At 54.9% G+C, this 25,337-nt stretch overlaps 6 protein-coding genes across 6 annotated transcripts; 4 read left to right on the top strand and 2 right to left on the bottom strand.

Moving 5' to 3' along the window:
* Nucleotides 1–1,151: 1,151 nt before the first annotated feature.
* On the bottom strand, nt 1,152–5,062 carry BBK36DRAFT_1171009 (Pkinase-domain-containing protein; the record flags this gene model as incomplete). Its single annotated transcript, XM_024895517.1, has 4 exons — nt 1,152–1,185; nt 1,222–3,809; nt 3,891–4,930; nt 5,023–5,062. 4 exons carry the CDS (start codon nt 5,060–5,062, stop codon nt 1,152–1,154), a joined length of 3,702 nt encoding a protein of 1,233 aa, XP_024747762.1.
* Nucleotides 5,063–7,466: 2,404 nt separating this feature from the next.
* Nucleotides 7,467–10,561, bottom strand: BBK36DRAFT_1161491 (hypothetical protein; the record flags this gene model as incomplete). The annotated part of the gene is made up of 3 exons (XM_024894377.1): nt 7,467–9,878; nt 9,946–10,103; nt 10,183–10,561. 3 exons carry the CDS (start codon nt 10,559–10,561, stop codon nt 7,467–7,469), a joined length of 2,949 nt encoding a protein of 982 aa, XP_024747761.1.
* A 3,250-nt stretch (nt 10,562–13,811) lies between these two features.
* On the top strand, nt 13,812–15,136 carry BBK36DRAFT_143284 (hypothetical protein; the record flags this gene model as incomplete). The annotated part of the gene is made up of 4 exons (XM_024897497.1): nt 13,812–13,918; nt 14,284–14,709; nt 14,754–14,891; nt 14,995–15,136. The coding sequence occupies 4 exons, from the start codon at nt 13,812–13,814 to the stop codon at nt 15,125–15,127; spliced, it is 804 nt and encodes a 267-aa protein (XP_024747760.1). The 3' UTR covers nt 15,128–15,136.
* A 1,760-nt stretch (nt 15,137–16,896) lies between these two features.
* BBK36DRAFT_57688 (hypothetical protein) lies at nt 16,897–18,196 on the top strand (the record flags this gene model as incomplete). Its single annotated transcript, XM_024898289.1, has 3 exons — nt 16,897–17,330; nt 17,395–18,080; nt 18,141–18,196. 3 exons carry the CDS (start codon nt 16,897–16,899, stop codon nt 18,194–18,196), a joined length of 1,176 nt encoding a protein of 391 aa, XP_024747759.1.
* Nucleotides 18,197–18,739: 543 nt separating this feature from the next.
* On the top strand, nt 18,740–19,761 carry BBK36DRAFT_1124779 (hypothetical protein; the record flags this gene model as incomplete). The annotated part of the gene is made up of 3 exons (XM_024891196.1): nt 18,740–18,827; nt 18,895–18,984; nt 19,037–19,761. 3 exons carry the CDS (start codon nt 18,740–18,742, stop codon nt 19,759–19,761), a joined length of 903 nt encoding a protein of 300 aa, XP_024747758.1.
* Nucleotides 19,762–20,929: 1,168 nt separating this feature from the next.
* BBK36DRAFT_1171005 (DUF726-domain-containing protein) lies at nt 20,930–24,453 on the top strand (the record flags this gene model as incomplete). Its single annotated transcript, XM_024895516.1, has 3 exons — nt 20,930–21,319; nt 21,353–23,038; nt 23,101–24,453. The coding sequence occupies 3 exons, from the start codon at nt 20,930–20,932 to the stop codon at nt 24,451–24,453; spliced, it is 3,429 nt and encodes a 1,142-aa protein (XP_024747757.1).
* Nucleotides 24,454–25,337: the final 884 nt, after the last annotated feature.

Genomic DNA, 25,337 nt, shown 5'->3' with positions numbered 1-25,337 from the left:
GCTTGTTAATTTGTATGAAATCTTTACCGTAAATTCGGAACGATGTCTGACAGGCCAGAGCTGCTTTTGCGTCGCCATGCTCAGTTCTTTTCTTTTTATATTTTGCCTTTTGCGCTTGATTCGTTCGATATTTTCCTTTGGTATTCTTCCTTCCTTGTATCTCTGGTTTTTTTTGGTGCGTTATGCGGCTCTATCTCTTTGTGTTTTTTCATGGTACACTGTACTTTTCTCCTTTTTCTTTTTCTCTTTCCTCTTTCCACCTTTCCGTCTTATCACATTGAGAAGGTTACGCATGGGTGAAGGAATACTCAGCGCTACGCCATTGCTCTCGTCCCGGGCGAGGAAGTTTTGGTATGCTGATACTTGTTCCACATTGGTGACGATGGATACGTTTGGGGGGGAACAATGGTGGAATTGACTCTTTGACTGTCCGAGCAGGGTTCGCTCTGGGCTTGTCGAGCAAAGGGGGGGTTTTTCCATCACGTGGTGGTCGACTTCAGCGCCAGGATCAAGGGAGGCTTTCGTTAGAGAGTGGCCAACGTCAACGTCAGGGCCAAGGGAGGCAGCAGAGAGATGTGATTTGTTTTTGCGATTGAGATTGCATTAGCTAGCCAAACGGTCTAATAAATTCGGGGATTTTGCAACGCCTATGTGGTATATGCCATGTTTGTGCATGAACAGCGCTCATGACAAGTCAATATGTCGCCAGATATTGTCCTTCCCCCACAGATCCTGTCCTAATTCCATCCATCCAGTCCCGGCCATCCATCCATCCATCCATCCATCCAACTCGGGCGTCCCTTTTTGTTTCATCTATAAAGAAAACAACATAAGAGGCAGAGGAAAGACAAGATACAAAAATTCATTCAACTGGTATAACAAACGATTTCTTTTTTTCCCAAGCAGTTACAAGCATAAAAGGACAAGAACAGAGCAAGGCAAAATACAAGCAGATCGATAAAGAACAGAGCTTGAGGTGAAAAGATAGGGGAAAGACATGATATGCTCGCTTCCGCGCGTTTGCTTACATGATCTCTCTTTATGGTACATCAAAAAGAAAAACAAAGAAGGGAAAGATGATGAATTACCTAGCCAGAAAAGGGGAGAAAACTTGAAGGGGGAAAAAGAAAAGATGAAGAAGCAGAGAAGCATCATCTGATGGAATAGCCGGCGTACGACCCCTTCCTGGAAAGAGAAGAGCCCTGCCTCGAAGCCAAGAACTCAATGGCGGCCAGCCTGCTCTGCTCAAAGACGTGGCTCCTGTTGCGCTCCAGGTCGATGCGCCGCAGGCGCTCGGCGTTGTCGGCCTCGAGGGCGAGCTTCATCCGCTGCTTCTCGGCCTGCCTGTCGGCCGTCTCGCGGCTGCGTTCCTCGGCCCGCTTGAGGGAAGCCTCGCGGATGCGCCGCTCGGCGCGCTGGCACGCGACGTCGAGCGCCTTGGCCACGGCGACGCTTGCCAGCTCGAGGCGCCTCTGCGGATCCTCGCGCCGCAAGCGCGAGCCGCCCCATAGGCACTGGAAGATGACCTTTGTCTGCTCCTTGCCGTCCTGCGAGTTCCACAGGTCCAGGACGTCTCCGGTGTAGATCTTGGTCCAGTGGACCGAGGGCGCCGAGGGGGTCTCCGGATTGCTCGAGGGGATGCGCTGCCCGTTGATGGAGATGCCGATGGTGGCCTTGGACGAGATCCAGAAGAAGTACGAGTCTTCGTCTGCAGCGTCATCCTTCCATGGGTGAGTGTCCTTGGCCGGGTCGTAGCCGTCCTTCCATAGCAAGATTTTGAAGGCATTTTTGGGCACTCTTGTATTGGTCTTTGGCTCGAACACGACGGTGTTTGCCAGCCCACGACCAAAGGATATCAGCGAGTCGGTGATGGTTATCTCAATCTTCTGAACGCAGGACTTCTTGTGCGAGGTGATCATGCCGACGACTTTGCTCCCACTGTCCGTCTGCACGGGAACTACCCTCTGGGTATCCAGACGGTCAGTGTCCAGGTCCCCGTAGCCGGTTTCCTCACCGGTGGAGGGAAATTCCATGGAGACGTCCTCGTCCTGGGCCCGCGAATTCTGGCTGTCCGCCGCCGGAAGAGTGGGAGGGAAGTACCGCATGGCCAGGTCCCACAACGGTTTGTTGTGTGGGCCAAACTTCTCCTTTCTGTTGCGCGCAGCCTGGACAAACACGTCGTACTGGAGCTGCGTCATCTCGGGGTAGTTGAGATGCCACGTGCTGCAATCCCGCTGCCAAAAGAGCCCCTTGGTCACCTGGCTGTCGATCTGACGGCCAGAGTCGGACTTCTTGATCGGTGGCATGCTGGCCAGCAGCCTGTACTCTTCGAGCGCCTCGGCGCTGACATCCTCGCTGAAGCTCTCCGACTTGAGCCGTTTGATGATTGGCTTCCCGGTGGGCGTCCTTTCGAGGTCAATTTCGTCACTGGCCTCGAGTGACGAGGACGTTTTGCGCTTGCTAGTGTTGAAATCCATTGATGGAGTCGTGGGGGTCGACGGATCAGCGAATTTGACAGCCGATTCATTGCCGTTGAGCTTTTGAGAAGCGACGTCTTCCACGAGGCTCTGCAGCTGATCGGTCGACTGACGGCGGCCCATGGACATGCTTGTTCCATGCCGAAGAAAGCGGCGACTGTTTCGCTTGACGAGAGTTGCGCCGGAGTCCCCGGAATCGTAAGCCTCGTCCACATCGCCCTCGGCACCATCACCATCACCATCACCACTGCTACTTGAGCCGGCCCCCCCGTTCGTGACTGGCAGGTTGAGATGGTCCTCGGGTACGACTCCAGAGCTGCCGACGGCGGAAGCCCCAATTTCGCCAAAGAGACGGGGAGGCTGCGTCCCCATCTGCAGGACTTGTTCGATGGGATACTCGAGCCTGGTTGTCACGGGGAACTCATATGCCGCGTCGTCATCCTCCGGTTCCTTTCCCTTATCCCTGCCCTTCCCTGCGTCTCCTTCTGCCTCGTCTTCCTCCTCTTCTTCTCCATTGGAGTCGCTCACTCTGTCAAACTCAAACGGCTCCTCGTACTCGTGTTCACGATATTCAGGCGGCGGGTCTGAAAGGACGCCTTCGTCATCGCTGACTACGTCAAACGACCCAGGTGAGGCCTGAATGTATAACGGGGTCAGCCATGAGTGGCGAAACAGCTCCTCTATTGTCCCACGATTCTCTGGCTTCCTCTGGAGCATGCTGCATATGAAGTCGATGCCATCGTCGGAAATGGAAGCCTTCTCCAGCGGTCGAATGTCCAGCAGCGTTGTCATGATCTTATGCAGCAGCTCAGAGTAACTGATGCCGCTCTTGACCGGATACGGAGGCTGGCCCGTCATGGAGTAGAAGAGGACGCCGCCCAGAGACCAGATGTCTACGGCGTGGTTGTATCTTTGGCCCGGCACGCGGCGAGCCTTTTTGCCCCTGCTCCTGACGCCATTCTCGTCGTACTCTGCATACTCAGTGTACACCTCGGGAGCACAGTAAAGGAGGGTGCCGCAGAATGTGCGGAGGAACGTCTGCTCGGTGTCTACCATCTTGGAAAGCCCAAAGTCAGTGAGTTTGACGTCCAGCGGCTGGAGCGAATTGATCAGTATATTGTCTGGCTTGACGTCTCTATGGGTGATGTTGTTCGCATGCAGATAGCCCAGTGCGCTCAGCAGCTGCTTGGCCATTTCCCTCGAGTCCGACTCGGAAAAGGGCATATCGTCTGCAATGTGCTTTCCGAGATCGCCCCCCGGCACATATTCCATGATGATGATGAGCAGTCGATCGTCCCAGTCAAAGTTTTCAATGTATCGCACAATGTTGGGCTTCATAGGGAGGAGACCACCGGTCAGCCAAATGCAGTCATCTCAGACAAGGCAAGGCAAGGCAAGGGTATCACGACTTACATGATCCACTCTTTGCATAATCTTCATCTCATTTTCCACCTTTTGGTCCAGCACGCCGTTCTTGATGAAGCGGCGCTTCTCGAGCTCCTTGGCAGCATACGGCACGCCGTTGTACTTGGACGTGACCTTGTAGACGACAGCAAAGGCCCCCTTTCCAATCATGCCAATCTTGTTGTACTTGCCAGATCCAGTCCACTGTCGTTGCGGAATCCGGGCCTCCTTGCGCTTCGAAGGAGACCGCTGCTCCGGAGGCTGGCGGTCGGGGGGTCGGAGCGCAGCAGCCTGTGCGTTTTGGGCCGTTTGTGCATTCTGTGCAGCCGTCCGGAACAAGTCGACATGGCCGCCAGGTCCCGTGGTGATGGTCTCAACCGGCCCTCGCACGGCTTGGCGGGCAAAGTAGGCGTCCACGCGGCGCTGGTACGCCAGGTCGAACTCGTTCTCGCGGCGCGGGATGCGGACCCGGAAGGAGAGGCTCCTCATGTCCTGCAGGTAGATGCCGACGGTGGACCCCGAGCTCAGCGTCCACTTGGTCTTCCTGTCCGGGTCCTTGGCGACGGCCGGGTCGCGGGGGCGGGACATGAGGAGGTTGTTGTCGACGGTGGTGCCGTTGGTGGAGTGGTCCTCGATCATGACGGTGCCGTACTCGTTGATGTAGATGCGGAAGTGGATGTTGCTGACCCTGCGCAGGGGATCGTTGACGAAGACGACGTCGCAGCGGGCGCTGTTGCGGCCAAACTGAAAGCCGGCGGCGGGGTTCTTGACTTGGCTCGACAGGCGCAGGATGAGGGCGTAGCTGCCGAGGTCCGGGGGCATCTCCTCGAAGCGGCTGGCGTCGTCCTCGGCGTCGTAGTCGAGCTCGACGCCGTCGGCCTCGTCCTTGCCGATGATGTACGGCGACCCGCTGGCGGCCAGCTGCTGGACCTCGAGGCGCGCCGCCTGCGAGTGCGGGTACAGCACGCAGATGATGTCCGAGACGTCATCGTCGGAGAAGCCCGAGTTCTGCTTGCCGATGCGGCGCGGGTCGAGGACGGTTTGCGTCGCTGCGAGACAGAGATGTCAGCGTCAAAAGCTTGGTGATTGTGAACCGTGAACAGCCTCTCTCGTCTTGCTATCTTGCATCGTCATATCTTACCCTGCGTTGGCTGTGTCGGCGGCTGCCCCTCGGCGTCCATTGGGGGCGACCCGGCGACGCTGCGGCGTCAGAAGCGGTCCAGGGTCAAGTTGTCTGTTGCGCTGGCTATGCGAACGAGTTCGGGAAAACAGTAGAGGTGAAGATAGTCTATGGGAGTTGAGGGGGACAGCTTTTTTTCCCTTATCAGAGGCAAACTCGCAGAAGGCCCAGTAACGTCGCTATAAAAGGTACGGGAGCTTAGTGGTGGCACCAACCCGCACCCGTGCCGCAGCGCCAGTAGGTTGCCGCCTGTTCGGTCTGCGCCACAGCGCTGATAGAGAGATGCGTGATGGCGGTTTGTTGGTGGTTGTGGACGTAGGATATATATGCCTGGTATCATATATATCAAACAACCTGAGAGATGACAATCCACACAAAGGACGGATGAAGTGGCGTGGCGGAGAAATATGTAAAAGCAAGGTAAGGATGGATGATGAAAAAGCTGGGGAAGATCGGTAGGACTAAAAGACAAGAGCCAGGCCCCTTGTACTTGTATGTAAGGCACCAAGTGCGTGAGCAGGTGAAACAGCTCCAACGACAACTTTATACCCTCCTCACTAGCACGAGACTTGTGATCTACAATAGAACACAACAGCCAGGCGAATGGCGGGGTTATCAGTTCAGTGGCTTTCGTGATTACGGGCGTGTCAATCAAACGTTCAAGCCGAGCTTCATTACTAGTTAAAAGAGGCATCCAGAGCGCGCCCCAGAAAGGCGGCAACGGACAAGGCGACCTCTTATCACATCAATAAGAAGGAAAAGCAAAACAACAAGCATCATCTGCCTGCATCGGACCCGTAACACGTCATTTGTCATTCACCCAGATCAAAAGATACGATACACCCTGCATACAGGTTCAATCGGAGGAAAAGAAAGAAAAGCAGGAACGAGATTGAAAGGAAAAAGCGTGTCACCCGTGTTGCGCGTGCCCCCCTCGAGAAAACGTGCTTCTAGTATAACACGCTCGCAAAGTCACACGCGACGCAACTGGTCCCCATCTCGTCCACTTCCTCGCGCGCGTCCTTTTCGCTTCGATTTCGCATCTCTCCATCTCATCTACTAACAAACACGCTGCTATCGCCCTGCTTCGTTTCTTCATTTAGGCAACTTCCTTTCTTCTATCATCTATAATAAAGTACACCCGCGCAACACTGGCGGCGTATCGCAACTCTTCCGCGCGCGCCCTCCTTCATTCACGTCCGTCCACACCACCAAAAAGCAGAGTCACCAGATCGTGCCAAAAACCCCGTCCGCCGCCTCGTTGCCACCCGTCCCCGATCTTGCATCTTGCGCCCACAACACGCGCACTTGCCCGAACCATCCACTGGATCTCATGCCTGACCCAATGACATTGTTGTCCCATTTCCCATCCATCAACGTCCTTCTTCACATGTAACTCCTCCAGCGCGCGAACAAGAAAAGCGTGTCCTTCCCATCTTGCTAGTGGAACACCACCCCCCAAAAAGCAGGAACCCAGCGAATTAATGCGCGAAATCTCGCACTTGTTCCCCTTGCCCACCATCTTTGCCCCTCACTGCTGCAAGGCTTCTCCCGTTGCATGCAAGTCAACAATATGCAGCCCTCTCAGCATCTTGATGCACGCTCATCGCATCGGTTGTAACCCCCCTCTACTCCCATTTCAGGTACCCCAGGTAATGAACCAACAGCCGCGATGGAAATGTCGTAAGAGCTTCCACAATGTGTGTTCAGATCCCATCAACGATTTTGACAGATGCCTCAACAGCTGTTTGCTGATATTGGCCATCTCGGCTTATCACAGCGTCATAAATCATGTGCCCTGCTCATTCGCTAACCAAGCCTCACTCACCACATTGATATTCCAACGCCCTTACGACATCTCACAAGTCACGAGATTGTTTCACCCCAATCGTCAGCAGTCATGAACAAGAAACTGATTCTTCATTGCTTGGTAGTCATACATTCATCTGTGTACCAATGCATCTACCTGGTATCAAGAATGATAGTGATTTTTTCCAACTGTATTATACCTCGTACTCAACCGACAATATGTCGGGAGAATCGCCGGTCCCCTGTGACAAAGGGAACAATTCGACGCCGTGTATGAATATCCTAGAGCAATATCGACAATGCTCAGATATACTCCCCATATATATATATATATATATATATATATATATATTGAATGCTCCCAACCCAACGCCTTCCATGCATACTGCATCCAAAGCTGCATATACATCACTGCCGCCTGATAGGGTATCTATCACACAAGATACAAGACAGTTACAGAAAGAACAAGAGTACAACTGACATGATAGAAAATGCAGAGGAAAACAAGGCAAGGAAACAATGCCTAAAAGAGGGTATGTTGTTAACAAAGGATGTTGATGCTGTACTATTGGTTCACAAAAATCAAAATGTGCCAGTTAGTGTTGCCGGTGCTGTCCTGAGCCGTACATCGACGCTGGTGACAAGGGCCGCACCGAGTGGCCGCCGATCGATGTGGCCGACAGGGTTCGTCCGTGTCCGTAGGGAGCCGAGGCGATGGAGGCACGATGCTGGACATACTCCTCGGGAGTGAGGCGGAAAGACCGCTGGGAGCCGGGCGAGGTCGGTGAGGCCGGATGCCAGGGCACAGTCGACGAGTCCTGTCTCTTGTGGTTGGCCTTTGGCTGCGTCGGCGTCTTTGGTACCTGAGGCTCATGCGTAGGCGGTGCGGGCTTGCGGAGCACCGGGGCCACGCCGTACTTAACGGTTCGGCCAAAGTTGACGTCGGGGATCTCGAAGCCGGGGTTGTAGTGAGCCTCCGGGTCAGCGCCGCCCACCGTCTTCAAGACACCGGCGCGGGGCCGTTCCACATACGGTTGCTGCAGCTGTTGCTGCAGCTCTTGTTGCAGCTCTTGGCCAAACTCCAGGTGAACCGGCGGCTGTGGGGGGAGGAAGCCGTCATACTGAGCTCGGGACTGCGTAGTATAGTGATCGATGATGTCGTTGGGGGTGATGCTCTGATGCTTGTCGTAAGATGATTCGGGCCTCATGGGGAGGGGCTTCCGCTGAGGGTGTCCCTGGCTGTATCCCGGAAAACCACCGCCAGGATAAGGGCTCGCGCTAGGGTTGTAGGATCCATATGGTTCATTCGGGTACGACGTCGCGTGGGGAGGCGGCAGCGGGCGCTGAGCGTGGTATTGCGTGTGAGACTCGTCTCTGGAAGCCGGTCTCTGATCGTAAGGGCCTTGCGCGTATGCCGAGCCATAGGGAGACGGTTGCCTCTGATGCGATCGGTGAGAGTGGTTGGTGGGCGGGCGGTCGCCGTCACGGTAGCTGTGGTGGCTATGGTGGCTGGGAGGGCGGTTCAGAGACCGAGCAGACTGGTTGTCGCCCGAGTAGAAGCCACCGCCATGGGCCGGAACCGGAGGCGGAGCATCAAAGAATTCCTCGTTTTCTTCGTCGTCGGGAATGTCGGGAACTTGGGGTAAAGCAATGCCGCCAGCCTTGGCCATTTGGGCCAGGGTGCCATTGGACAGGCGGTTGTTGGCCCGGCGGAGTTCGGATGAGTTGTAAGGAGTGCTCGCCGGGCGATCGTGAGCATCGCGCATAACATTCGGAGGTCGAACAACAGGCTCGGGAGTGCGGTTGACTCCCATGCTGGTCTCAATGGGCTCGACGTAAGCATTCGGCGTCACCGCCCGACCCTCGTCCGAGCTCGAGCTTCCAACCCGCCCAGCCATCTCCAGAGGGGACTGGTCGTTTGGCGAAGAGTTCGAGCCCATCGAGATGGGGCTGTTGGAGTCGGAAGAATTGTGCATCCGGTTCGAGTCGGAAGAATTGCGCATCCGGTTCGAGTCGTCGCCCGCAAAACCTACTACTCTGGGCTTGTTGAAGCTAATCCTGTTGCTGTTTCTGTTGTTGGAGGCTGGGGAATAAGACCGGCTTCCATCTTCGATCGAGTTCATCCGCGTACCAGTGGCCTCCTTGAGACGCTTCCGCCACTCCCTCTCGCTCCATGTCGCACTCTTTTCGTCCTGTAGGAGCGCCGACACGTCCTGGAGCTCCAAGTAGCCGAACTTTTTGTTCTTGGGCATGGCGAACATGAGCGAACGGGCATCCAGCACGCTGGCGACGAGCCTGCCCGGGCGGCCGTACAGGCCAAAAGTGTCCCATGTCGGAAACAAGAAGCGCAGCATCGTCTCGAAGCCGCTGACAGCGGGGCGCGTCTCGGGCATCATGAAGACGAAGCCTTCCGAAGACGACTCAGGCGAGGAGTGGATGGAGATGTTGCCTTCTATTTTGATGAGGGTCGAGGCGTCCACCAGAGACTTGGCCTGCGGGTAGATGGCATATGCAGAGTAGGCCTCGGTGATGGAGGCCACGGGCTTCGTCCTCTTTTGCTTCTTGCCCTCCGTCTTCACATCGTAAAACTTAATGTCTCCTTTGACGACGCGAGCGGGAGAACGATCGTAGGCCGACTTCTTCTTCAGCTCCTTTTGGAGCTTGTTGTACTCCTTTTCGTCGGGGGGCGTGATGACGCACCAGCAGCGCCTCCAGGGCACGCCGGCGCCAAACCGAACCCTGACCCAGGCCTCAATCTTGTACTTGGACCTCTCCATCATGATGTTGATGTTGTTGAGATATTTGGCCCTGCCAGCAATCAGGGCGCCGGTGTAGGCTTCCTGGAGACAGGCATGCTCGTACATGGCAAGTCGAACAGCGGCTGTCCATTCTAGCAGTGACTCGTGAGAGGTGAAATGCAGCAAGTAACGGTTCTTGCCAGCGGTGGACAGGCTGAGGATGTTCTGTAGCGGCTGCTCATCGCTTGAACGGGTCGGCAGAGACTCGATCTATGGGTCAAACTGTGTTAGACTCGCATTCCTCGCAGTCGATGGTGAGCACGTGAGGGCATCTTACTACTTTAATAGAAGCGTCTGTAAGATTGATGAACTTGGGAAGAACTTCTCCGTCTTCACCGGCGGCGTCCAGCTCGGCGGCGTCCCATAGAGAGAGCACGGTGCCGACCAGCTGCGCGAAGCATTCGGCCCATGTTCTATCAGGATTCGGTTTGCCCTCTGGAACGAACGTCAAGGTTAGCAAGCGCTCATGCAGCCACAACGTGGGGGGGCGGTGGGATGAAACGACGCCACGTACGGGTATTCTGATCATCCAGCTTCAAAAAATAGCCCTCGTGATACAGCTTGTTGGAATGGTGGTTGAGCAGCGAGAAGATGGGCTGCAGCTCGGGAATGGTGTCCTCGGTGACCTCCATGACGGGCGGCTGATACGTCTGGATCATGGACATGGGTCGCGCGCTGCTGTTCCGGTTACCTCGGGTCGGGGCGTCGACGTTTATCGGCGTGCCATAGTCAGACTGCGGCGGCGGCGTGGGAGGGCTGCGCAGGTCGATGTGCGCGAGCGAGTGTCGCTTCTTGACCCTCGATTTCAGGTCCTTGGAAAGGGGAGAGTCGTCTGAGGGCGGCGTTGTCGACGGCGATACTGGTGTCTTGCGCCCCGAGGAGAGCGCGGACATCCACGAAACGACTGGACGGTGACACACGCACACGTTAGCACCAAGCAGACAGCAGAGTAAACGAGCCTGTCAAAGGGAAAACAAGAAGAGGCCCCCCCTAGCCCGGAGTCGTCGGCGGCATTGAGTTGGCGACAAGGGTAGCGAACGCTTCGTTGCGGGAGGCATCCATGCAGCCAATGTTGGACCAGATCGCTTTGGGCAACCGCCTGCTAACAGAGGCTGCTATACGAACACTAGGAGTGCTACCTTGAAGAGCGGTAGCATTCTGTTGAGCGCTAGCAGCAGCGCCCAGAGCGGCACAGCGACTGCACAGCGCAGCGCAGGTACGGAGTACAGCCAGGCACACTCGCGCCTGTGCGTGTAAGCTTGTACCTGTACGGCCAAGGCTGCAGAAACAAGGTAAAGCCCGAAACCTCGCACGACAACGCCGACAGGTCAGTTCTGCTCCGAGCAGCGCCAATGATGCCACCGTTTGTTGCGCAATGCTGGGGTTTTAGCGGCAGGCCAAGGGGGGGGGCCAACTGGGCTTGGAGGAGATCCATGAAAGAGACTATGGGAGGGTCCAGGACAGCGCCAGAACTAACTGGAGGTAGAGGTAGGGGTCCTGCTGGGGTGCTTGGGGGGGAGGAACTGGAGCTTGCTGGGGGTCCCAACTGGGGCTGGTGACGAATAGCCAGAAAACGACGGACAAAGGACAAGACAGGAATAGAGCAGTACGAACCTCGATTGCGGACCATGGTGCGACTGGGTTGCCGGTGCTCGGTCGGGCGGTCGATCTAGAAGAGGGTGGAAGGGGGTGAGGCAGAGCGTTCGACGTCGAAGTTATAGAGGGCGTCGGCGAGTGTGCGGTATCATGAGCTGAAGCCGAGATAAATTGTCTTTCCTGGTCGATTCTCGCAGTTTCTTTGCCGGCATGCAGTATTCGATGATGCTGAAGCCAAGAATAAAGGGAGATTGGGTATCAATGAGAAGCAGCGAGTGGCGTGGCCGGCGGCCGGCGGCGGCAGTGTCGAAATGCAAAAAGGAAAAAAGCGAGCGAGCGGTGATATGGCGAGAGTATCCGTACTTGTAAGTAAGTAAGGTATCGCGGTGATGGTGTGGTGGTGATGGGTGATGTATAAGTAGGTATGCCGGGGCGATCAAGCGACGCAGTCCGGGGCGGTCCCTTTAAATGGACTCGGCGCAAAAAAAGATGCAGCCGGGGCTCGTATCGCCAGTCTGTTCGGGGGTGTGCTCTAGTGACGGCCCCCCGTGAGACAAGCACGCGATGATGCCTCGTATCGTATTGCTCCTGGGCGGGCTGCAGCGGCAGTGGATGCGTTGGTGCTGTTGCTGTTGATGATGACGATGATGATGATGCGGCTCAAGGTGTTGTCTTTCCACTGGTCGAAGGGTCTTAATATGTAAAGAATCGAGGAAAAGCAAAGCAGGGCAGGTCAGGCTGCGGGAGCTGTGCGTCGTACGGCTGCTACTATTTATCTATTAATTGCCTCTTTCATCCACACGGCTGGGAAAGCGCTGGGCTCAATGGATAGTCTCCATGGCTCATTGGGGGCACGAGCGGATATGCCGGAGCCGTCGAGCCAGATTGGCATGACAGCATGACTAGGAAGAGACCCCAAGAGAAAGAGGGAAAAAAAGCCAAGCCAAAGCAAGCACACAAGCAAGGAAAAGCCGAGCTCCGCTTCCCATCATTCTCAGGAGGTTCTCCTCGATCCTCTCCCTCCTTGCTGCTGCTGCGGCCCAACTCGCCCCGGGCGGGAATGTCGCAAGCCATGCCGTGCGAGTTTGCGCCGCTCGTTGGTGGGTTTTGGCGCCGAACCAAGAACGGGCGAGCCACCGCTGCGGCTGCGGCTCGACGGTGCGGACGGAGAAACTGGGAATAGTATTCGAAATCTTACTCACCTTGGATGAAATGGGGAACTAGATAGAACGTTGCTTGTTCTTACTCGTATCGTATGCCAGAAAAGGTGCCGCAGCTCTGCAGATCGCGACAAGCTGTTTCAGAATGCTTCTGTGATGCCCTTTTTGTGCTTCTTTGCTCTCCGTCCTGTCCAAAGGGAGTCAAGCCAATAGTTGTATTCGTATTGGATGTCGTTGGCACCTCTAGACCGGCTTGCCAAGGGGCCTAAATAGAAAGTCCCCAGCAAATCGCTGCAGTCACCAGGCCAGAAGCAGAAGCAGCAACAAGTCAGAGCCCCCCCCCCTTGAGTTTCTCTCGTCCTGTGCTGTCTCTTGCTCTCCTTCACTCATCCACGTCAGTCGCCAAGTATGCCGTCAGACTATCAGATGGCCTTGTCAGGAAAACAGATAGAACGATCGGGAAGCATGCATGCTCGACGTCACTGGCAGAGTGGCAGCTGAGGCGGCGGCGCCACTAACTGGCAAGCCTGAGGCGATCGCTAACGCCAACAAACGTTAAGCCTGGGTCGCCCAAGAGTCGCAAGATCGTCACGACGACGTCGCTGGTTCATCAGTTGCAGAGGGCCAGGCGGGCAAGCCACGAGAGACATTCCCCAGACAAGGAAAGGGAGAGCCACGCTGGGGGTGGCAGATGGGAGGCTAACTAGTATTTAAGCATGGCGGAAAATGGGCAGTTGTTTGAAAAGACCCTTTTTTTTAATTTGTTTCTGTTTGATCTCGCCTTTTTTCTTGCCCATGCTGGTTTGCTTCATTACGGATACCTTACGGAGCTGAGACGGAGCGCGCTCGCTCTTTGTCGACGCACCGCGGGCTGTGCGAGAGTGCGGTGCTCCATGTGTAAGGTCTCGAGTACATTTGATAATACAAAATGCACGCAAATACGGGGACGGCTGGCTAAGCTGGCGCCTAACAATTGCTCATACAGGCGCTGCAATAGTACTCCCGAGTCCGTACGCACTTTGACATGTCTTCTATTGCTGCGGTGATTTGCTCTGGTCTCGTAACGAGCAGCCAGGCGTTTATACTTCAAGTTCTTATTTCTTGTCTTCCTCTACATGTATGTGATACAGGCAACTCTGACTGCGCCCGCAAGGGGTCCTGAGCGAGTAATACTGGTACCCCAAACAAATCGAAAAGGTCTCTCCGTACTCCGGCAATCCGTAATTGAGCAAGCCTTTTCATCTTTGTAGCTCCGGATGCCCCGTGGCTACAGTAGTAGGCCAGTGGGGTCTTCCAGCCCCTATATCGACAGTTTTACGCTTTGAGCGTGTATTCTATTACTACAACATCTGCATTTCCCAGCTACGACACAAATGAGGGCTTCCAGATGGGCAAGGCCTCTCATTTCGTGCCAGGTAGCGTCATCACTGGCGGGTTTCTAGAAGAGATTATTGGTATTGGCGCCTGCCTCTGTACCCAGTATTTCGTGCATTGGTAGGCATGCCTGCGAGTCACCGCCAAAGATGGAGCCCTGCGCAATCATTCACGACCCTCATCTTCATTCATTCAAAGAGGGAATTGTGGCCCGTTCATTCGGTTGAACCACGAGCCAAGGGCCACGGCGCCTTTGCCGCCAGAACAAAGCACCACTCTGGCCGGGCGCCAAAGAATGAAAGGCTCCCGTTCAATCTGCATTCAATCAGTGTCAGATCCCTTTGTTACACATGTCTCGCGGCATATTATGCTAGCCGCCCTCTTCACCATTGGGCGTTGAATCCTTTCACCCACTCAACTTGATTCAGTCACTGCAGACCGCCTTTGATATGCGCATACGATACTGTTACAACTACTCCATACAGGCACCAAGTCCATCGTCCCGTCTCCATTGTCATGCATCTTGTCACACCACTTCAGGCGCCGTCAATGCAGGAACTTGTGACGCACGTTGCTTCTTTTTCTGGCTCCGTACGAAGTACAGTAGATGCATTATCATCTCTCTTCATCTGTCTTCTCTCGCTTTCTTTCTTACCCTTCATTCATCCTTCCATTCAGTTCGTCACAAGGTTCCTCGAAGCCAAGCCCCCTTGTGCTCGCTTACAGCCTGGCACCCTCTCACACAGCCTCGTCCGTACCTTTGTTCACAACATCTACGAAATACTTACTCGCACTTTCTCGCCCTCAAGTGACTCCGACTCTGGCTCCGTGCCCCGAGCTGCCGAACCTCTCCGGGCCATGCGATGCAATGCAATGCGACTCCCTACGCCACAGCGCCGCATCTGGTCTAGGTAAGCGGAGGCTGCTGCTGTGCTACTACTACTACCAAGTACAGGGCACGGCAACTATCCAGTTCGAAGCCGTCTAGTAGTATTGCTCCCGCGCAAATTTACCTTCTCACTGGTATGAAGCACAGCGTATCACGCAACACGGCGTCAACTCTGCGCCGAAGTGGTATTACAGCGACATTACCGTAAGCCGAAACCTTCCACATCAACTTTGCGGCGCAGCAGCCAAGTACGCAAGTCCACACGGAGTTTATCTGTCCAATTGGACTGCTCAAACAAACCCAACAGCCGAAGACGACTCACCTTTGCGACACGGCATAAGAATGAGAAACGCGAGGGACAAGTCAGCGCTTACTTCCAAGCTGTCGGTGCTTCCCCCCTCCCCCCCGGACGGGACGGCGGCAAACTCCAATTGCGGTGAAGCATGTGGAATTCCTCTACGCCGCTGATGGGGCTTGCAGAAAAGAAGCTGCTGATCCGGGGGGTGGCGGCGCGTCCATACAGGGAGTTGACACCATCCAGAAGGCTGCCAAGATTCCATTGCTACGTCGCCGCAGCAGGGAGTACTATTCCATACGAAAGCGTTCTGAAACGATTTGATTTGCGTGGTTGTGGAAACATTCTCTGCTGCTCAATTACGAAGCACCATAGATAGTAACGACAACATCAGACCAACGCTTGCTACTGACGATGGCGCTGGCGATGGGGCACGGCAAGGGTCCAGCTCTGGCTCTCACCAGAAATCGTTGCCATCAGGCCAAGGTCTGAGGAGCTGCCAAAACGCAGCCTGACGTCATGCTGGCCCCCTAGAAAGCAGAAAGATGCGTGGGCTTCGATCTGGCAGCCGTCCATGATGGTAATTGTTTCGTAAAATCGAAACATTGCCGGCCCGCCGTGTCTCACAATGTACCGCCTCCGTAACACACACACCAGGCCAGGTGTATACATGTAAATCGATCTGTCAGTGGGTGTCACCCAGAAGCTGGGCACGAAATAATACCACATCCATCCTACGGATAATACCACCACATTGTACGCGTCACAATAAGCCTAAGCCTTGCTCAGGGCGGTGCCGTGCAACCCGTCGTCCCGGTTTCCCAGCCAGCAATTCCACCGTGACGTGCGTCTTCGGACCCGGTGTCACCATCCGATCACCCGCCTTGGCTACACTCAATCGACGTCAATGAGGCCCAGTTGAGGGTGAAGTGCATCATGCAGCTGGCTATTCTTGGGTGTTGAAGGGATCGCCCCCCTTTGGATGATGTGTGTGCTGCCGTCGATGGTCCTGATGGTCCTGTATGTTGCAATATCAAGTATGTATCGCTGCTGCTCCGCCCTTTGACATCAAGTTGCCAAGCAGATCCTTAGTTCGCATCGCGCCAAAGTTCAGCTGTGATGTTAAGTCAAGTGCGTGGTAGTGGCCCAGCTGCTAGTTCGTGGATGCTCTGCCTTGGAACGGCGGCAATCTTCCCACGTTTAGACCCACGATTAGACCCCTCGATTCTGTTGATCCGCTTGCCGGGATCAGCTGGATATCGAAAGCCGGTGCCGTCGAGCTGTGGTTGATCAAAGAAACTTCGTGGCAATTCGTTGACGTCGTGCGCGCTTCCGTGATCTCGGGACTTGCTACGAAGCAACGGGCATGCTCGGCCTGTCGGATTCTCTTTCTTCGACGACGTGCCCTCTTTCTCATTTCACGGAAATGAAAAGCCATGATATTTTCCGATGCAATTTTGGCCATGTTCGGCTTTCATGGCAGCAGGCCGTCTGGGGCAATTGCAAATCTCAGGCGAGGCCGGAGTCGGGACATTACTAATTGACGTCTACTAAGCGACATTGGACATTTCAACAACCGAGAATAGACTCAAGCCCACGATGATGCCCTAGCGACATTTCCATCGAAAGAGCCGCGATATGATGGTGCGTAGGCGTTTGCAGGGTAGGGAATCAGATCACGCTTCGAAGCATCGTAGAAGGTTCAAAGGGCAGTGCTCCACGCACTCCGCATACGGACCTTTACCAAATCACCCCATCACGTGCGGCTAATCAACTTCAGCTGCCATTCACGCCCATCTCAAGGCAAGCTCCGATCCAGGGCGTCGAGACAACCTCCTGTTCGCATCCGGGAATCCGCCCCCAGACCATGCTCAGCGACCCCAACAGGTTGGCTGTCTGCTGCACATGGTGGGAATGCGCACATCACTCTCTCCAACGTTGGCGAGTTTCCTGACATCTTCATCGCGTCCGAAGCGCTTCGCAGGCCCGCGATGGCGGGGCCGCTGGGAGAGACGCCTCGTCTCTGCAGCGTCGCAATCGCAGTCGCAACCGCAGCCGCCATCGCACTACGGCAAATCACCCTTTCGATTTGAGACTGGCATCGCGCTGTTTGCGAAGCGATCGCCCCGGCCGTTTCCGCCGCCCTTCCTGTCCCCCCCATCCGTATCCTTCTCAGATCCCTTGAGCACCCACCACCAGAGCCGAGACCGTCGAGCCCGCGCGTTTGTGAATGGAGAACTCATCAAGGGACTCACCAACGGTGACGATGCTGTATATGCTAGCGACTATTTCATATGTGCAAACGATGGCGTAGGCGCGTGGGCGGCGCGCCCCAGAGGTCATGCTGGGTAAATCCCTCCCGTGGCACGGCATCTCCCGTCCTGTAGGAATGCGCCCCTGACGGACAGATAGGTTGTGGTCGCGACTGATATTGCACTTCTGGGCAACGGCCATCGAAGAAGAGGCAACGCAGAAGCTGTTCGAGCAGAAGGCTTACCAGCCCGACTCCATCGCCTCTCTGCAGACGGCATTCGAGCAAACACAAGAAGCGACTGGGGCACACAACTGGCAGGGGACGACGACAGCGTGTGGCGCCCAGCTCCATTACAAAGTGGTGACGGATGCAGGGCGCCAAATCGTGACGCCAGTTCTCCATGTGACCAACCTTGGCGACAGCCAGATCCTCGTTCTCCGCCCTCGAGACCAAACAGTCGTCTTCAAAACCACAGAACAGTGGCATTGGTTCGATTGCCCACGCCAGCTCGGCACGAATAGCCCCGACACGCCGAGGCAGAATGCAGTGGTGGACACGATAGACCTGGAAGAGGGCGACGTGGTCCTTGCAATGAGCGATGGTGTCATTGATAACCTCTGGGGACACGAGATTGCGACCCGAGTCTTTCAGAGCATAAAAGAGTGGGAGGCCGGGAAAGGTGTAGGTGCTGATAGCAAAGCAGATCGAAGAGGCGGCCGTAATGGCGGGATGGCGATTGTAGCTCAGGATCTAGTAGCGGCTGCCAAAGCGGTAGCTCTGGATCCTTATGCAGAGAGTCCGTTCATGGAACATGCTATCGAGGAGGGCTTAGCCAGTGAAGGAGGTCAGTCCTTTCTTTACTCACGTTCAACTGTGTGGGATATTACACTAACCTCTACGATAGGCAAGCTGGACGATATCAGCGTCGTTGCCGCATTGTGCGTTAAAGACGGAGAGTAGCAACATGGTCATTTAAGGCGGACCTCTGTGTTTGGCGATTGTGACGTCTTATATCTGGAATCCCGAAGCTGGGCGTTTGTCAATTCTGATTTGCCTCGAGTTACTCAACGAGTTGACCAAAAATACCAAGTCTTACAACTAGTGAAAATGATGGAAAGGGATAGCATCCATCTTGATTTTACTATTGGCGAGAAGTGAATTCAAATACATGTGTTAGCGATACCAATTGATAGTTCATACCAGTTCACTGAAGTTATCCAAATGTTGATATCGCCTTCATAAGAGACTCAGTACCTATATGAGTTGGAGGTTCAAGTTTCGATTCGTGCAGAGGGTGGGTCGTGCAGAGCGGCCCCACCTTGGTACTAGCCTTGAAGTTCGTTATCGCACGTGCTCCACTGTAGCGATAAGAAATTTATTTCTCCAAGCTTGGACTGAGCTTGCATTGATGGAATTTCACTGGATTGCTGCTGCGAAGACTCTTGCTCCTTGACATTAACACGTCGAAACCAATTCGAATCGGCCAAAGCGCAAACATCCAAGATGAGAGGGAAACGGTCGAAGCAATATCGCAAGCTCATGGAGCAGTTCTCCATGACGTTTGGCTTTCGCGAACCGTACCAAATTCTAGGTTCGTCTCAACCATGGCTGGCAAGTTTCTGGATGCCCGCGACTGACAGTCTTGTTTCACCCAACAGTGGACGCGGAAATGGTGAAAGATGCGAATAAATGTACCATGGACCTAACGGCCCGGTTGCAGAGCACAGTCCACGGCAAAGTCAAGCCTTGTAAGTAACACAGCGCCCTTGAACCCAGACATCTGCTCACAGATTGTACTAGTGATTACCCAATGCGAAATTCGAAAGCTTTACGCAGACAAGGACCAGCCTGGCGGCAATGCGGCGATCGAACTGGCCAAGACATTCGAGCGAAGACGCTGTGGCCATCACCCTGATGAATACCCCAAACCTCTCGAGACGATAGAGTGCCTACGGTCTGTTGTGGATCCAAAAGGAACGGGCGAGAACAAACACCGCTACGTGGTTGCAAGTCAGAATCTGGATGTCCGGAGAATGCTGCGCGGGGTCAGAGGAGTGCCGCTGATATACATCAAGCGGAGCGTCATGATTCTGGAGCCCATGGCGGATCAGAGCGTGCAAATCCGAGAGCGAGAGGAGAAGCGAAAGTTTAGGGCGGAGCTTAAGAAAATGACTGGCAAGAGGAAACGTGAAACGAAAGACGAAGGAGATGAGGGCGATCACAGCGATAGCGATGACGAGGACGGCGAGCGAAGCAAAGCCACGCAAGCACCCACGACCGAGAAGAAACCCAAGAAGCACAGAGGCGCCAAGGGAGCGAATCCCTTATCCGTGAAAAAGAAGAAGACTCAGAAACCACCAAAGAAGGATACCAACAAGAAGCCAGAGGACAAGAAGCCAGAGGCTGTATCAGATGCGCCGGCAAAGCGGAAGCGAAGAAGGAAGACCAAATCAGAAAATGCGACAGGCCCCGGCGCTTCAGAGCCAGCTGCGACAGCTCCGAGCAACGCCAGAGAAGAGAGCTGAAACGCGGTTCTTATGACGAGCGAGGTGTTGCAAACTGGATCACTGTGGTGGTTTGTCGTGGACAAGGGCAGTGTCCTGGGTAATGAGCATGGAGTTATAATAATCATGTGACATCTAGCATTTGGCTATGGCAGATAGAAGCGATTGTAAATATTACCTAGTAGTACATACATACGATTGCTACGTGCCGTGTTGGGTTGATGGTGAATGATGATTGCGGCTGTCTCATGTAAGGGCCTCACGCTGGTTCTCAATGTGGAGAGGAGGCATGGAATGCGCATATGTAGAGACCAATCCGTCTTCAGTCTCGAAGCAGCAGAGGACAGTCTGAGACCAATTGAAAGACATTAGAATAGTATTAGTGGTTCAACAATTACAACGCATTCAACCAAGAAACATAATGCTCACTCCATTCCTCGTGTTTTTCATCTCGTGTCGTCATGCTGCAAGAAGGTTTAGCTTACGAGGACAGACCTCATGCAAAGTATGTATGGGGCAGTGCGCGTACTATGGGGGTCCTGTCAGATCATTTTGTCCTCGATGCACCTCGATTCCTCTGCGGGATCGTGATAAGATAGACAAGCCCTTTATCATCCCCGGTCGTCTGACGACTCCTAGCAGGATCCCCCTCCACGCCCAGACGGGAATACGAATGCGAACCATTCGCTCTTCTGCCAACTCCGCAGCTTTGCATCACCAACATCATTACGGCGCACTGCTGCCGAGACAGCAACGCCATTCCCCTGAATATCCCGCCATCTGCGAGTGCTCGTGCCAACTGAGACAAAATCCTTGCCAGCACGCTCAACCCGTCACTGTCAGGCCGTGTTGGGTGTGGCAGCGCCGGAATTTGCAGCCCGAAAGCAGCACCGTCTCTCCCTCCCGCTAGCCCGGGGGGGCCGCCCAAATTTAATTTAACGACGTAACCACAACTCTTTGCGACACCGCTCTCTGTTGACGAAACCTCGCAGCATCGCAACGAGGCAGAAGACGAAGCGGAAAAGAGACAGCACAGGGCTTCGTCGTCGTCGTCGTCTTCTGTCTGTCCCCTCCAGGGACTCCTCGCGTCTCCCCATCACGTCCCATCCATGCCCCTCGCGCGCGCCGACAAGGTGGATGTGGACGTGATCCCCAGCAACCCCTCCTCGCACATCTCGGGGCTGTGACAATGGCCGGCAAGGACGCAGAACACACGGCGGCTGCCGCTGCTGCGAGCGGTGCGGCCGCGGCGCCGACCGCCGTGGCCGATGTCGATGACTTTGGGCTTCCGATCAAGCGATTCATAGCACCGCCGGCCGCGGAACCGACGGACGCGGAGGCCCAAGATGCGACAAACGGTGCGGATAACGGACACGAGACCCAGAATGGCCGCGACGGACCCAAAGACGAGCACGAAGAGACTACGGAAGCTGCTGGCGGCAAGAATGGGCGCGCATCAGGCAGCGACTTGGAGGATGCTGGCTCCAACAATGCTCAGCCAACCCGAGAGACGGCCCCGTCGTCACCGAAGCAGACAAACAGTACAGAAACCAAGACCGAGAATGAGATAGAACGAAAAGTGGCCCTGAGCTCGCCGACAGAAGATAGACAGCTGCCCCCCACCACCCCAGTTCCGGCCAAGGGAAACCCTACGTTTGACACGCCTTCTACTCCAAAGACACCATTGAGGGGCGCCGAAAAGAGCGAACAGTACCTCCAGGCGAAATCACCTGAAGGATTCAACCAGACACACAATCGAGACCGAAGCTTTTCCAGCCCTGCTAGTGGCAAGGGCATCTCAGAATACTCCCACCAACACTTGTTGCAACGCCCAGAAGAAAAGGAGGAGAAGAAGGACGAGCTCGATGATGGCGAATGGCAGGAAATGCCCGCCTACGCCAGATACGACATGTATGATGACGACGACCGTCTGATCGCACGGGAGCACGATGCAGACGAGGATGAAACATATGGATATGCGGGGCTCGGGGGTGCCGGTAAGGGATATACACGAGTCATCATGGATGAAGACGCCGAGTCGGCGACGAGCATGGACGAGCATACGCAATATTTGTTCAAAAACCCCAACGGCACGTCCATCGGCGAGGATGAAGAAGCCAGAGACGCCGTGTCCCAGATGCAGGCTACCAAGGACCTCCTCACCGAGGGGCAGAGGATCGCATACGTCGGCGTTGTCCGCCTGGAGATTGTGAACATGGTCAAAGAGGCTGAAAGCCTGCCGCAGCCAAAATCTGCCAAAAGGCAGGTCCTCATGGGTGCCGAGGCAGTCAAGATGTGGGGCCAGAAGATGATGATCCGGCTCTACTCTCACATGGACATTAGCGAGGCCGAGCAGATCATGATTGAGCAGCTTGCAGAGCACGGGGTCATGGCCCAGGATCTCACATCAGCCCTCCTTGCCAATTCTAGAGTTCAGAACCCAATGGCAGAAGAGAAGAGGACGGGAACTCCCAGATCGAGCCGTTACCTACCGCCGTATTCTCCCGAGGAGGAAAAGCCTGCCCAGATGCCTCCCCCGTACGAGACGCACAGTGGCGAGGAGCTGCCGGAGGTCAAGACGCCGTCGCAGATGCCGACGACGGAGAAGATTGACATCGACTTGCGGTGGACAGTGCTGTGCGACCTGTTCCTCGTCCTGATCGCGGACTCAGTATACGACGCTCGCTCAAGGGTTCTACTGGAGCGAGTGGGAAAGAGCCTGGACATTTCGTGGATAGACATTTGCAAGTTTGAAAAGAAGGTAACGGATGCGTTGGAGATGCAGCAGGCGGCCGAGAAGGAAAACTGGAACGAAGAAGAACACATGGAGCACCGGCGGAAGATGGCCTTGAAGAAGAGGTACATCATGATGGGCCTCGCGACTGTGGGCGGTGGCCTTGTCATTGGACTCTCGGCTGGTTTGCTTGCCCCTGTCATTGGAGCAGGGTTGGCTGCTGGTTTCACGACGATTGGTGTGACAGGAACGAGCAGCTTCCTGGCTGGAGCTGGAGGAGCTGCCATCATCACGTCCAGTGCAGCGGCTTCGGGCGGCGTCATCGGTGGCAGGGCGGCCGGTCGCCGAACCGGCGCTGTCAAGACGTTTGAGTATCGGCCTCTCCACAACAACAAGCGCGTCAACCTGATTGTCACCGTGTCCGGTTGGCTCACAGGAAAGGTTGACGACGTCCGCTTGCCGTTCAGCACCGTCGACCCCATTATGGGCGATATCTACTCGGTACTGTGGGAACCAGAAATGCTCCGGAGCATGGGTGATACCATCAACATTCTGGCTACCGAGGTAAGCTTAAGATTTCAAGTTGGACTAGAATATCTGCTGCAAAATACTAATCACCCCCCTAGGCACTCACACAAGGTCTGCAACAAGTCCTGGGCAGCACAATCCTCGTCAGTCTGATGGCTGCCATTCAGCTGCCCGTGGTCCTGACAAAACTCTCCTATCTCATTGATAACCCCTGGGCGGTGTCACTAGATCGTGCAACCGCGGCAGGTCTTATTCTGGCCGACTCGCTTATAGAACGTAGCTTGGGTACGCGGCCCATCACCCTTGTCGGGTACTCACTCGGCGCCCGAGTCATCTTCTCTTGTCTGAGAGAGCTGGCGAGGAAGGGTGCATTCGGGCTCGTTCAGAACGTCTACATGTTTGGATCGCCCATTGTGGCCAAGCAAGACGAGTATCTCAAGGCCCGCTCCGTGGTTTCCGGCCGCTTCGTAAATGGGTACAACCGCAATGACTGGATCCTCGGCTATCTCTTCCGATTGACAAACGGCGGCATCAGGCGAATCGCTGGGCTGGCCCCTTTGGACGACTGCCCGTGGATAGAAAACGTTGACGTGACGGACCTCGTGGCTGGCCATATGGAGTACCGCAAGGCTATGCCTTCGCTTCTCATCAGATGCGGATGGGTCGTCACCAGCGAGGAGTTTTCCGAAATCGAAGACCCTGACCCGGATGACCACCAAGGGCGTCAGCGAGAGCTCATCAACGAGATTGAAGAAGCACGTAGAGCATTGGAGAAGGAGGGCAAAGCGGCCAAGAGGACAAGCAAGTTTGGATTCTTCGGACGGCGCAACAAGGGGGAGCGGCAAGAGTGGGAGATTTACGAAGAATCGAGCAAGGATTCAACCAAGAATGGGAAGAAGACCGAAGACAAGGACGGCAACAACTATGGGGTGCTGTTTGACATTGATGCCATTCGCGCTGAACTTGCCAAAGAAGCCGAGAATGACGGTACAGGGGAAATCCAGGTCAAGGAGATCAAGTCAACCCTCCCGCCGATGAAGCTCGACTACTCGCCCGCCTCATCGCCTCAGACGCCGGTACGCGGAGCTGGTCTGGAGCCCCACGGATCACTGCAGACATCAAAGAGTGCGGATGTGCTACCGTTGCGTTTCTCGTCGAATAGCGGTACCCGAGAGCAGCAGCCTGCTACCACGTCGGGCACTCCGACGACTCGCCCTTCTCCGTCGCCGTATCACTACGAGCCCGACCCCCACGAGGACGAGATCCAGCTGACGTTTGACACGTCTTTCCATGAGCCCGGGCGCCGTCACTCTACGTTTGACGAAGAGCCGGGCAGACCGGTGGTGAAGACGGCCAGCACGCTGCCAACCATGACGCTGGCCGACCCCTGGAACGACCCGGACGACGATGACTTTGGCAAGGAGCAGGAGATTTCCATGACTTTTGCGTAGACGGCTTTTGCTGCTTTGACCCGTTTCTCTCCTCTCCGCCTGCATCATCTCGGCACACATACTATTGGAGTTGGGTAACGACACTTTGTTCAACCTTGCGTGCGACTCGATGTTTGACCTTTGCCCTCCTTTCGCCATATGTCAGGGGGGTTTCCTTTAATTGCATGAATGAATGGATGGATGGATGGGATTTGATTTTTTTTGTTTCTCTTTTCAGGAGCTTTTACACATGTATAGAGATGGAGTAGTAGATGTGATGCATGTACGCTGTATGTTTGGGGGCTGTATTACGACTGGCCGGAGACGAGGCGGCGTAGATGGTTGTTGTTTAGAAGAAGAGCTTGAGAGAAAGGCAAGAGGGAGAGAACAAGACAAGTAATTTTTTCTGATAGGAAGTATTGTGTCACGTTCTTGCCCCTGGATAGAGAAAGCTGTGTCAGTATTCATCGCCTTCTGTCTGATGCCCGTCTTGCTTACCTATATCATGATAAAAGCGTTGCATCAACCAGAAATGTCTCGAGAGATTCTGCAGCTGCGGCTTGGGTTCAAGTCTCTAGACCGGATCCTTGGGCATCATGTGTAACACGAAGGTTGAAACAGGCTATTTCCAAGCCACAATGCAATAACGCATTCGCTAGGTCTGGGCATGGACGAGCTCGTTGCCAATCGACGCTGCGTCGCTGTGGTGGACATACTTGTACCACCTAACCTACTATTGACGCCCAGTACACCCATACATAGCAGCATCACTTTCCTCTCGGTGCCTCAGGTATCTACGGGTAGCTGATCGATCAATCAACCTCCTACGGGCATCTTCAAACAAACCACCAGCTTCCCACTCCAACAACACACTCCATTCATCACAACTACTACCACCACCTCAA

This window comes from Trichoderma citrinoviride, assembly GCF_003025115.1.
Source record: "Trichoderma citrinoviride strain TUCIM 6016 unplaced genomic scaffold BBK36scaffold_11, whole genome shotgun sequence".
NCBI lineage: Eukaryota > Fungi > Ascomycota > Sordariomycetes > Hypocreales > Hypocreaceae > Trichoderma > Trichoderma citrinoviride.
The sequence above is the reverse complement of the archived record's forward strand: the minus strand, read 5'-3'. Positions and strand labels throughout refer to the sequence as shown.